The sequence below is a fragment of the Schistocerca piceifrons genome, chromosome 7 (assembly GCF_021461385.2).
Source record: "Schistocerca piceifrons isolate TAMUIC-IGC-003096 chromosome 7, iqSchPice1.1, whole genome shotgun sequence".
Classification (NCBI taxonomy): domain Eukaryota; kingdom Metazoa; phylum Arthropoda; class Insecta; order Orthoptera; family Acrididae; genus Schistocerca; species Schistocerca piceifrons.
Genome location: NC_060144.1, coordinates 320,051,696 through 320,065,415, shown reverse-complemented (window position 1 = coordinate 320,065,415; position 13,720 = coordinate 320,051,696). Strand labels below are relative to the sequence as shown.

Below are 13,720 nucleotides of genomic sequence, written 5' to 3'. Positions count from 1 at the left end.
CTGGAATTCAACATGGTGTTGGCCCACCCTTAGCCTTGATGACAGCTTCCACTCTCGCAACATACGTTCAGTGTGCTGCCGGAAGGTTTCTTGGAAGGTTTTCAGCCCATTATTCACGGAATGCTGCACTGAGGAGAGGTATCGATGTCGGTCCCTGAGGCCTGGCACGAAGTCGGAGATCCGAAACATCCAGAGGGGGTTATATAGGATGTAGGTCAGCACTTTGGGCAGGCCAGTCCATCGCAGAGATATTATTGTCGTGAAACCACTCTGCCACAGGCCGTGCATTATGAACAGGTGCTCGATCGTTTTGAATGATGCAATCGCCATCCCCGAATTGCTCTTCAACAGTGGGAAGCAAGAAGGTGCTTAAAACATCAATACAGGCCTGTGCTGTGGTAGTGCCACGCAGAACAACAAGGGGTGCAAGCCCCCTCCATGCAAAACACGGCCACCCCATAACACCACCGCCTCCGAATTTTGCTCTTGCCACTACACACGCTGGCAGATGACGTTCACCGGGCATTCGCAATACCCACACCCTGCCATCGGATCGCCACATTGTGTACCGTGATTCGTCACTCCACACAAAGTTTTTCCACTGTTCAGTCGTCCAACGTTTACGCTCCTTATACGAAGCGAGGCGTCGTTTGACATTTACCGGCGTGATGTGTGGCTTATGAACAGCCGCTCGACCATGATATCCAAGTTTTCTCACTTCCCGCCTAACTGTCATAGTACTTGCAGTAGATTCTGATGTAGTTTGGAATCCCTTTGTGATGGTCTGGATAGATGTCTGCCTAGTACATATTCCGACCCTCTTCAACTGTCGGCGGTCTCTGTCAGTCAACAGACGAGGTCGGCCTGTACACGTTTGTGCTGTACGTGTCCCTTCACGTTAACACTTCACTATCACATCGGAAACAGTGGACCTAGGGATGTTTGGGAGTGTGGAAATCTCGCGTACAGACGTATGACACAAGTGACACCCAATCACCTTACCACGTTCCACGTCTGTGAGTTCCGCGGAGCGCTCCATTCTGCTCTCTCACGATGTCTAATGACTACTGAGTTCACTGATATGGAGTACCTCGTAGTAGGTGGCAGCACAGTGAAGCTAATATGAAAAACATATGCTTTTGGGGGTGTCCGGATTCTTTTGATCACATAGTGTACGCACATCCATTTTTATAATATGCATAGATTCAGTGATTTGTGACAATACTGTATGTGATTAGAAGGATATCTACAAGGATTAGTACCTACTCATTTGTACCGGCCACAGGTGTTGGAGGTTTCAGCAAAATACCTTTGTACTCTGCAACAATTTGATTTATTATACAGGTGTATTGGCGATGACTTTATCGATATCTTAAGATAGAGAGTTCTCCAATACTGAAAAATATGGCACAGACTTTACTGTAATGTTACAAGAACAGAGATAATGTGATTCTTGGAACCAGATATAAGGTACTTGAACGTCAATGATCGACTTTGCTTTATCGTAAAGCAGATAACAGATAATTCCTCTGTAATTTGTGGATATATATATTGCCAGTAAAACCGTGTCCGGGAGGAGATAAACATGCATTCCATCGCGCTTTTGCTGATCGCTGCCGCCTTCGGCACGCGGATTGCGGCTGTCCCTCGTCACCCCATCATTCAAGAGGTATGCTATTCAATGACGCCAGAAGCAATTCGAATTAAATTTTCAAGGTTTCTATGGCGGAGTCGGTCAATGAAAGCTCGAAAATTTTATTCGAATTGACGCGGGTTAAGAACCGATAGGATTTCACTCAGAAATGTCGCCGCGAAAGACCTCGATGATACAGTTTAACTTCTCGGTAAATATTGAATCTATACAGGACAGAGCAGTAGCTAAGATAATTACTTTACTCTTGATTTCTGAGTCCACAGAACAATAATAAATCTGTTTCTCGACATTCTGCAGCTTTTATGGAATCGTCCTTTGTTAAGATCAGGCATTGCTAATTAACGGCTTCGTCTATATATTGGACGTAAAAATTTTCCGAATTCACGACGTGTACACAGTCGGACTTGTCATTATGGTTCAACCGTCCACCAGGTTTTTCCACAGTCATTGATTCCGGAAGGCGTTTGATACAGTTTCGTAAAGTCGTTTACTGATCACCCCCAAGTAAACCCAAGCGCGTGGCTACAAATGAGTTAATGTCTTAAATATTTAACTTTGTTGGAGAATAGTTAGCGTTTACCAGACTATTCGCCAGTAGGTCGGGTTAACCTCAAACCTCTTCACGTGTCGCCTTTAGTCATACACTTAATGAAGACTGGTCTGCCCTAAGAGATCTGGTCCAGAATCGCATCTTATTGCAGTTACTTCTTAAGTTAGTGAGCTTGTGAGCGCATATGCGAGTAAGAGAGAGAGGAAGACAGACAGAGTAAATTGTATGTGTAGTATTTTCCGTTTGTTGCAATGGTTAATGGAGATTCTGTTGCAGGGAGACGACGTAATTGTGAATATAGAGGACGGAGCTCTGAGGGGCGTAGTGGCCACTTCATTGAACGGCGTTCTCTACAACAAGTTCCTGGGAATACCGTACGCCACACCACCTCTGGGAGATCTCCGATTCCGTGTGAGTACCACACATGATTGTTCTAACCGCTGTAGTAAGCTAATTGCTTTTAAATACATTGTGGGAGTGACCAGTGATCAATGTGTTACAAATACTTATATCAAAAACAGTCTTGATCACGATTTATTTATTACGGTGACCAGTTTCGACCACAGTAGTGGTCGAAACCGGTCACTGTAATAACTAAATTGTGATCAAGACTGTTTTTGATAGTAAATAGCTGTAGTAAGCATTTGCATAGCTTTACACTTACTCTCGATTTTTGGACCGCAGCAGTTCTTAGGCATATAAATACACCATACAGGCACTCTTCATCACTTTATTTAGCTAATTATTTAAACTGTCCTTTTTGTCACCTGTTTTAATCTCATGTGAACTACACGGAGGCGTGTACTGTCTTACGACGATCCTATTCTAGAAAAAGAACAACTATGAAATGTACAGAGTCTGGGCTTAAGCAATATGTAATTTGTCCGCTTTCCACCACGTTTCCTGCACTGTTTTGCGGATCTCCTTGGACTAGCAGGTAATGGACGAGTGAAATGTCTCACGGGAAGCTCTTTGGTTGCAGTGTACAAGCAAACGCTTTTTCGCGAGTGTTCCTTTCTGCCACAGTTGAACTTTGAGTCATGTGCCCACTTGGATACGCATACCCAAGCCTTCTATTGGCATCCATATTCATAGTAAACACTAAACCTCCCTCACATTCTGTAACAAGTAAGTCAGACTTTTCCCACACCATTATTAATTTTTTCTGTAATGTGAACTAAATTTTGATACTTAGTTTGATCAACAACCTTCACCTCATATCTGGTTACTCTGTAACAGAAATTTTTCTTCTAATATAGATGGTTAAAAACAAACAATAATTTTATAGTCAAAACTTCCTTTGTTCTCCCCTCAACCACGTGCTTATGTAAGATTACAGTCAGTAGGACATACCTTGATAGCGGGCCCATTTTAACTGTACGACTAGCCACAAATAGTTTGCACATTTTCGATGTTCCGAGTAATAGTACGTATTATGAGACTTTCAGCGTTTTCAGGTAATTAGTCACATTGATGACAAGATAAATGCAGCTGTACAACCAGCAATGTTCAGAGATCGACTTTCAACAAATGCTCAGGGAAAAGTTTTTTTGTACTCAGAGATTATTGTTTGTGTACTTAACTAATACTCAGAGTTGTTTCACATTATACAAACTGAACAAACATTTGCATGCCATGGGCGATTTCGTAGAGGCCTCCTTCATAAATTATGCACTCCATATTTCACTTACCGTTCATGGGACTAAACAACCATTCTCATGATCATTCATTTCCTTCTGATACTCAAGACTTGGTTTTCCGTTGCGCTTGCGAAGATTAACTGCTTTCACCAGATAAAGAAGAAAGGAAGGAAGATGAGGGTTTAGCTTCCCGACAATATCGAGGTCATTAGAGACGGAACACATGCTCGAATTGTTCGAAGGATGGAGAAATAAATCGGCTATGCCCTTTCGAAAGTACCATCGCGGCAGCACTTTCCTTGAGTGATTTAGGGAAATCACGGAAAACCTAAATTTGGATGGTCGGATCTACTTCCTCCCGAAAGCAGGTTCAGTTTGCAACACCCCGTACTCATAAATAAGAGTCAGATCCCTGTTTACATGGGCTTGCTGGAAGAAAACGGCTGTAAATAACTTGCAAATAATACTTGTTAAGTTTGAGTTATTAATTTTGAAGACGAACGTTCGGTTTCAAATAGTTGTACAAGAAATTTTTTGAAGCTGTATCAATGCAGCACACGTTATTACGTAGAATTATTACGTAGAATTCTCATAAAAAACACAAAATATTTTCTTTACGTTGAGTTACCTGGTGTTTCAGTAATTTGAGGATGTTACCTTTTACAGACAGTAATAACTAACCTTATTGTGAGGTACGTTGTTACATTTGATTTAACCAACTGTTATACAAATACATAGTGCGGCCTATTAAATAGTTACAAATTTTACGCTTCCATCGTATTTATTAAACTGCTTTTTTTCTGCCTGCATATAGTACCCGACTACACTATTAGAAAATAATGTTTTGCTCAACAAATTAACATCTTATTTTCAAAAGCCTTTTTCCTGGTGAGTTCCAGTTATTTCTGATAGTCTTCAGTTTTTTCAAGTGTAAAAGACTTGTTACTTGTTCGTTTTTGCTGAATGAGGGACAGTTATCTTCTGACTGTAGCACAATAATCGACCCTTCGAGGATACTGGACAAAACAGCATAAACCATTTACTTCCCCTTGTGGAACATCTTACTTTCGCTGGCTTCATGAAATGATGCAATCTTTTTTAGGTCTCAGTATTCCCGTGGTCTTCTTTTATTACGAGCAATATATTTTAGAAAAAGTTGAAGCAGTTTTTCCTATAGAGATATAGTTATTACTATTCTGCTTTGAAGCACATCAGTTGGTTTTGTACTTCTTACCATATTCATCGTCATATGCACTATAAGACAAAAAAGACGATGCACCACGAAGGAATCATCCGAATGGGACGTAAATCGGTAGATGTGATGTACAAACAAACAATTACAGTTTCAGAAAAAATCGGATTATTTATTCAAGAGAAATAGCTTTACAAATTAAGCAAGTCAATAAAGCGTTGGTCCACCTCTGGCTCTTATGCAAGCAGTTGTTCGGCTTCGCATTGATTTAAAACATTTATGAATAAAATCCTACGTCAAGTTCTCAGATTTTATTTATTGATTACCGGTTCGAGCCATCTTCAGATCGGTCTAAAATAGTGTTCAGCGTGTGATAATCATTACACATCGACATATGTTTTAGATCTGAGTCGCCCTAAAAATGAAAAATCGTGGATGGTTATGTAAATCACTAAAAAATATTGTGACAGTACCCATTCTGCCACACAAAGATAAAACTCCAAATAACAATAATGCAGACGATAGATTAGTCGGAAGATGAGTTTATACATATCACACACAAGAAAATGTACAAACTTCGCTGACACACACACACAATTTCACTCAACCAGAGTACGTCACATCACACATACACAAGACGCACACAAACCGGAAAGCCCTACGACACACCGAAATGTGAACAACACACCAAACCAATCAAATTTGTCTCGTGACGCACTCTCCACCTCAGTCAAAATAAAATGGAATAGACGGAGACATAGCGCCTGAATCAATAGACATCGAAACAATCAGATCGCAAACCAATACAAGAACCAGAACTAGAGAATCCAGGCTTAAAAAATGTTCAAATGTGTGAGAAATCTTATGGGACTTAACTGCTAAGGTCATCAGTCCCTAAGCTTACGCACTACTTAACCTAAATTATCCTAAGGACAAACACACACACCCATGCCCGAGGGAGCACTCGAACCTCCGCCGGGATCAGCCGCACATTCCATGACTGCAGCGCCCGAGACCGCTCGGCTAATCCCGCGCAGCCAATCCAGGCTTAAAAAAGTAGACAAATTAGATGAAGTCGAATTTGAGGGAGACACATGTGATATTTTTAACGATTTAATTGTGTATCTAGAAACAACCTTGACCTCAAACATCAATAAAGACACTACAACACATGCAGTCAGTCCAATAGAAATCACCACCAACGTTAACGCCACACCAACAGGCACCGCCAACACCAGTGAAAGACGTGTGACGGTAGAAAACATAGAAAAAGGGTTTGACAAAATGCAGCGTAACCATGTGTTATCCCAAAAAGATGTTAAAATGTCTCTCAATCAGCGGCAGCACCAACCGACAATCCATCTAGCACCACCACAGAAACCGCAACAGAAACTAGCACCAACAAAAAGCCGATAATTCAGAATTTAACTTACTTTTAAGTAGACTAGAGAAAAAAGATACACTCCTGGAAATGGAAAAAAGAACACATTGACACCGGTGTGTCAGACCCACCATACTTGCTCCGGACACTGCGAGAGGGCTGTACAAGCAATGATCACACGCACGGCACAGCGGACACACCAGGAACCGCGGTGTTGGCCGTCGAATGGCGCTAGCTGCGCAGCATTTGTGCACCGCCGCCGTCAGTGTCAGCCAGTTTGCCGTGGCATACGGAGCTCCATCGCAGTCTTTAACACTGGTAGCATGCCGCGACAGCGTGGACGTGAACCGTATGTGCAGTTGACGGACTTTGAGCGATGGCGTATAGTGAGCATGCGGGAGGCCGGGTGGACGTACCGCCGAATTGCTCAACACGTGGGGCGTGAGGTCTCCACAGTACATCGATGTTGTCGCCAGTGGTCGGCGGAAGGTGCACGTGCCCGTCGACCTGGGACCGGACCGCAGCGAAGCACGGATGCACGCCAAGACCGTAGGATCCTACGCAGTGCCGTAGGGGACCGCACCGCCACTTCCCAGCAAATTAGGGACACTGTTGCTCCTGGGGTATCGGCGAGGACCATTCGCAACCGTCTCCATGAAGCTGGGCTACGGTCCCGCACACCGTTAGGCCGTCTTCCGCTCACGCCCCAACATCGTGCAGCCCGCCTCCAGTGGTGTCGCGACAGGCGTGAATGGAGGGACGAATGGAGACGTGTCGTCTTCAGCGATGAGAGTCGCTTCTGCCTTGGTGCCAATGATGGTCGTATGCGTGTTTGGCGCCGTGCAGGCGAGCGCCACAATCAGGACTGCATGCGACCGAGGCACACAGGGCCAACACCCGGCATCATGGTGTGGGGAGCGATCTCCTACACTGGCCGTACACCACAGGTGATCGTCAAGGGGACACTGAATAGTGCACGGTACATCCAAACCGTCATCGAACCCATCGTTCTACCATTCCTAGACCGGCAAGGGAACTTGCTGTTCCAACAGGACAATGCACGTCCGCATGTATCCCGTGCCACCCAACGTGCTCTAGAAGGTGTAAGTCAACTACCCTGGCCAGCAAGATCTCCGGATCTGCCCCCCATTGAGCATGTTTGGGACTGGATGAAGCGTCGTCTCACGCGGTCTGCACGTCCAGCACGAACGCTGGTCCAACTGAGGCGCCAGGTGGAAATGGCATGGCAAGCCGTTCCACAGGACTACATCCAGCATCTCTACGATCGCCTCCATGGGAGAATAGCAGCCTGCATTGATGCGAAAGGTGGATATACACTGTACTAGTGCCGACATTGTGCATGCTCTGTTGCCTGTGTCTATGTGCCTGTGGTTCTGTCAGTGTGATCATGTGATGTATCTGACCCCAGGAATGTGTCAATAAAGTTTCCCCTTCCTGGGACAATGAATTCACGGTGTTCTTATTTCAATTTCCAGGAGTGTATATTGCAGGCAGCGCAGCGGATGCTAGATTTTACCGTCCAAAACGTGATTCTATCTGTTTTCCAATAACAGAGCTGACAGACAGAATCATCCGAAGGACAGGGAATATTTCTTCATCAGCAGTGCCGCTGCTCGACCTCATACTCCAGGTCTGCCTTCGCAGGTCAGAATCATTCAGTTTGGATAAAATACGTAGAGATCACGTAAGAGCACATGGACGACCACATTTCGATTACTCACAGACCAGCAGTAAATGCTCTGCACACGTAAAACACCCAGAACACACAGGCACAAAATGAATATACAATGACGGGAAAAAATCGCAATATTAGGAAGGAGTTGTGCGACATAAACGAAAGTTGGTAGGCGTGTTTCTAAATCTGAAAGATGATGTCTATTCAAATTTCGCACTAGTCGCAAAAGAGTGGCTCTATTAGAACCACTATGAGGATGCAAATCAGTTTTCCTTTGACACCATAACGGTCGTGAGCGTTTGTTACCTTTGAGACTGACGTGGCACCACCGAGAGGTAAGACTATCGCGTCCGGCTTATGGCTCTGAGTCAAAGTACTGCATCTGCAGCAGCAATGTGAGCAGCAGTTAGCACCACGATGACATAATGAATTGTTACAAACCTACTACGCCAAGGACAGCTCCGAGCCAGGTGCCCTGTAGCGTAAATTCCACTGACACCGAACCACTGTGATATACAACTCAGTGGTGTCAAGCGAAAGCTCATTGGAGGGGAGGGTGAAGCCTGATGAAAGCTGGTTCTTCCTCGGTGCCAGTGGCGGCCGTGTATTGGTAAGAAGGATACCAGCTGAAGTCCTGCAACCAACCTGTCTTTGTGCTAGGCACACTGGACCTACACCTGGAGTTATGGTTTGGGGTGTGATTTAGAATGACAGCAGGAATACTCTCGTGGTTGTCCCACGCACCCTGACTGCAAATTTGTGCGTCAGTCTGGCGATTCGACCTGTTGTGCTGCCATTCATGAACAGCATTCCAGGGAGTGTTTCCCAACTGGATAACTCTCGCTCACATACCGCTGTTGTAACCCAACAAGCTCTACAGAGTGTCGACATGTTGCCTTGGCCTGCTCGATCACCAGATCTGTCTCCAATCGAGCGCAGATAGGACATCATCGGACGATTACTGTCATCGACAACTAGCATTAACCGCCCCTGTATTGGCCGACCAAGTACAACAGATACGGAGCTCCATCCCATAAACTGACATCCGACATCTGTACAACACAATGCTTGCACGTTTGCATTCAGCATTATGACAGCGGTTACACCGCTTGTCATTTACAATGGCTTCTCTGGCACTTACATTAACTTGTGATCTTGCAACGTTAATCGTTTAAATACACTACACAGACAAATGTGTTCCTGAATTTTCAATACTCTACATTAATTATTTTTTGGTGTTGCGTTTTTTTGGTCACTGTATTACAACGCTTTACATACAAACAGCAATACAGTTAGCGCGAAAATGCCAAAAATACCACAAGATCTGCAGTCAGACATCACGTGCTTACAATAACCTCGTAATAGAAAACGGCAACTAATATTTCTACCAACACATTGTACCATAATAACAGACAGCAATGATTGTAAGACTGCTATAGTAATTTTAAATAGAATTTATAACGTAAAAAGATAAGACAGTTATGCAGCCAACATTTAGTTACCACAGATATAACCTATGGGAACGTTCCATGGGCGATTGCATCCATGTACACACAGCCATCAAAGACAACCTTTCGCAAATCACATCAGAGACCAAGCAGTGTATGTCAAGATCAAACAGTTAGTGATAAGTGCTAATATTAATTCAAGGTCTCCCTTCGGGAACTCAGACTAAACGGATGACAGGGGTCGAATAACCGCTCACCTAATACAAGGAACACAATTACATGTAATGAACACAGATTACGATGGTACGAGCAGTAATATCGGCTTTGCGCTACCAAATAGTGCAGCAATGGCTTACATAAAAAATTAGACCGTACGCGACAATATAACCAGTAGTGAACACAATATTATAACATTCATACTAACAGACACTCAGAACAGAAGTACCAAAACACACACCACTACACTTATTGTTCCACAAAGCAGACTGGAACAAATTAACAGAAATTATCGAACAACACGATCTAGAAAACATCAATGGAGAGATCGATTACAGAGCACACAAACTAAAGCACGTAATACAACAGGCATAAACCATATCAATATCGACGGCAAGCCACACAAAACTATCACCAATACTATGGATCAATGAACTTGCGAGACTCAGATAAGATGCAGGAGGCAAACAAAATTATATCAAAGAGCAATACTAGGTAGAGACAAACGCGTAAGACTTGAGGCATATAGGCATGCACAAGACTTTTGCAGACAGATCCTGTACAACACTCGAAAACAACACTTGGAACGATTTATAACACCACAAACAGAGCAAAATACTTTGGGAGGAGCCATACAATATACTGACACAAAAGATAAAAACCCTACTAGCTCTGGAAACGCTAAGGCAGGATGACGTGGGGATGTAGGAATACAGCGGTGTTCCCTGACGACGTCATCGATACAGATACACAATATCATGCAACTCTAAGAGAAGAGCTATACACACCACACAACACTGCCGCTGTTATCTGCCCTTTTGCGCAAGAAGAGGTAGCGCTTGCAGTCTCAGAGCAAAAAAAAAAAAAAAAAAAAACGGAACCTGGACCAGATGGTACCCATTCGGATACACTGAAAAAGACTGACCACCCCCTTCCTTACAAAGTTACTGACCTATGCCTTAAGGCTGGTCAGGGTACCTACAGTATGGAAAACCTCCAAAGCAGTCGTTATTAAGAAATCAGTAGACAGAGATACTTCAGATCCTAAGACATACAATCGTATATTGTTAATAAACGCCCTAGCAAATATTCAGGAAAAGCTACTGTGTAAGCATTTGCAAACCCACAGTACTCTTAGGGGCACGAGCCAACACAATTTCGACTCCAGAACAGTCAAATCCATAGACTATGGCGTCAACCACGCCCTACATATAGTTATTACTGCAAGACAGAAATACGCCACGCCAATAATGATTGACATTGCAAGAGGATTCTATAGCCTCCGGTGGCCCACAATGTTTCAAAGGTTAAGACATCTGGAGGTACCGCAGTCACTGTACAGCAGTTTCCCAGATTACTGTAAAGACCGAGTAGTCGAATGGCAGATGGACAGCCGGAAAATAATTAAAAGAATTGCCAAAGGCTGTTCAAGGGTCGATGTGCGGTCCCATCTTCTGGGACTTAACAATCGGGCCCGTCCTACAACTTCTAGAAGGGGATGACGGATCAGACGGAATTATCGACTACGCAAATGAGCTTTTAGAAGATAAAGACAGTACAATACTACAAATAATTGCACAACGGTGTCGCAAAACAAACTCGAGATAGTAAAAAAAATACACATTACTAAGAGATTTTTAGACAACATAGTTGTATGGAGATAAACAGCGATTAATTTACTTGTAATCAATTATTCATAATGACAGTCACAATCGCATTATTTATTTTGCCGCCAACCGGTTTAAACCCGCGATGGGGTCATCTTCAAGGGCAATTTACACCATTTGGTCGCTCGCTGGAGTCGTCACCCTGCCTGTGCACGGTTGGTAACTTGTAACGGTAGTTACAGGCAGGGTGACGACTCCAGCGAGCGACCAAATGGTGTAAATTGCCCTGAAGATGACCCCATCGCGGGTTTAAACCGGTTGGCGGCAAAATAAATAATGCTATTGAATAATTGATTACTGAGAAAATCACTCCAAAGAAATCCTTCAGTTGAAATAAAAGACACAAACATCTAACAAGCACATGTTAACGCTATCTTTTGGTACACATAAATGAGGAATTGAATTTCAACGAACACTTAAGCCTAACGAAAGACAAAGCAGAACGAATACTACATAAACTGGTGACGCTAAATTCAAAACAGTACAGGCTACCTCTACCACTCATACAGCATACCACTCTGTTCTCTACGAATCAGCACTCAGCTTCGCAGCTAGCACGTGGGCACACAGACTGAACCTGGTCACCAACAAAGCATCAGTCAGACGAGGCAAAGAAGCGTCCTACTAAGGCTATCAGCAGAATTCGGCACCACCTCAGTGGATGTACTGTGTGTAGTGCCCGCAATATGTTTGACTGTTACAACAGCAACACTATGAAGGCGGTTTCCAAAACACATCAAATTGGAATGAAGTGTACTACTGCTTGACTATGCATATGATTAGCATAAAAGCAAGAGTAATTAGAAACTGCATTTTCTGTACGAGTAAAGAAGAACCTGCGACATTCTACTTCAGGAATCAAATTTGAATGTTGATGGTTTCGAGAAGATCGTGTTGTGCCTCGTGTAAAAGCGAGAACCGCTGCGCCTATGGGCTGCAGTCTGCCTTCCGCAGTCGTGCGGCGCGGACGTCTGCTTACGTCCCCACTGCGGTGCTTAGAGCGTACTCGGTTGTTTATTTCATGTTAGCCTTCGCTAGTGTTTGCGCTTTCGAACTAGAATGGCTCATTCGTACCGACAATCTGCTATCATAATCAGCTTTAATAATGACTTTGCACGACCGAAAGCATTTGAAATAGAACGATTTACATGTAAAGAAATTATAATTGAACCACAAGATATGATTGGCATCCACTTCTATCACAAGCAGTGTGGTCTACGTCAAACTGATCAACCACATGGTGTGTGATAAGACCGTACGCGACCATAAAGATGGACTTAAATTTAAACATTCAGACGGCCATGTCGGAACGGTAGCAATTGATCGTGAGGGACTTGAATTGATAACTGTGAGAGTATTTGAGCTACCATTTGAGGTTCCGGCTGAGATGCTGGTTAACGCGCTACAACCCTACGGACGGGTACTTAGTCAAAAAATGTCAAATGTGTGTGAAAGCTTATGGGGCTGCTAAGGTCATCAGTCCCTAAGCTTACACGCTACTTAAACTAAATTATCCTAAGGACAAACACACACACACACCCATGCCCGAAGGAGGACTCGAACCTCCGTCGGGACCAGCCGCACAGTCCATGACTGCAGCGCCATAGACCGCTTGGCTAATCCCGCGCGGCGGTACTTAGTCACATAGCAGAAAAATGGACAACCTTTACCACGTACCCGGTACTTAATGGTGTGCCACATATACGGATCGAGCTATCAAAACATGTGCCGTCTTATCTCACAATTGGAGGCTGCAGAGCGATACTCATTTACGACGGTCAGCCAAAAACTTGTTCAGGTTGTGGTCAGGAAGGCCAATTTCGCTCAGCGTGTTTCCAACGAAGAACTGCACAGATACCGACAGGTGAACCTATAGCAACACCTGCGGCGACGTCCCTCCCTCTCACAAATGCAAATGTGTTCCGCACGACGCCCCACCGAACAGAGACAGCGCCAGTCGAAAAGCCGACGACGGCGGATGACGATACGAGCATGGTGACGGAGGCGACGCCCCCCACCGAGCAGCACCGACCGATGCCACCAGTACAGAGATCGGATGAGCAAATGGTCATCGACAGTCGAATAGTGCCAACGGCTGCCTTCGGTACCGACTGCAGTGGTGACAGAGACCCTCACCCACATTCGGATACGGAAACGCACACGCGGAAGCAACGGTCTCCGAAATGGCGCAAGAAACGACTTCTAACCGTATCGGACGACTCCTTAATACGTATGCAGGACGACGATCAAGAAACGACCGAGGAAGACTGCCACCT

At 44.3% G+C, this 13,720-nt stretch overlaps 1 protein-coding gene across 1 annotated transcript in view; it reads left to right on the top strand.

Annotated features, from left to right (window-relative positions):
- The first annotated feature begins 1,585 nt into the window (after positions 1–1,585).
- The window catches only part of LOC124805652 (juvenile hormone esterase-like), a 101,651-nt gene continuing 89,516 nt past the window's right edge, over positions 1,586–13,720 (top strand). The window contains exons 1-2 of the mRNA XM_047266219.1: positions 1,586–1,669; positions 2,481–2,615. Of these exons, the coding sequence (XP_047122175.1) occupies positions 1,586–1,669; positions 2,481–2,615 (219 nt within the window). The remainder of the gene's footprint in view (positions 1,670–2,480; positions 2,616–13,720) is intronic.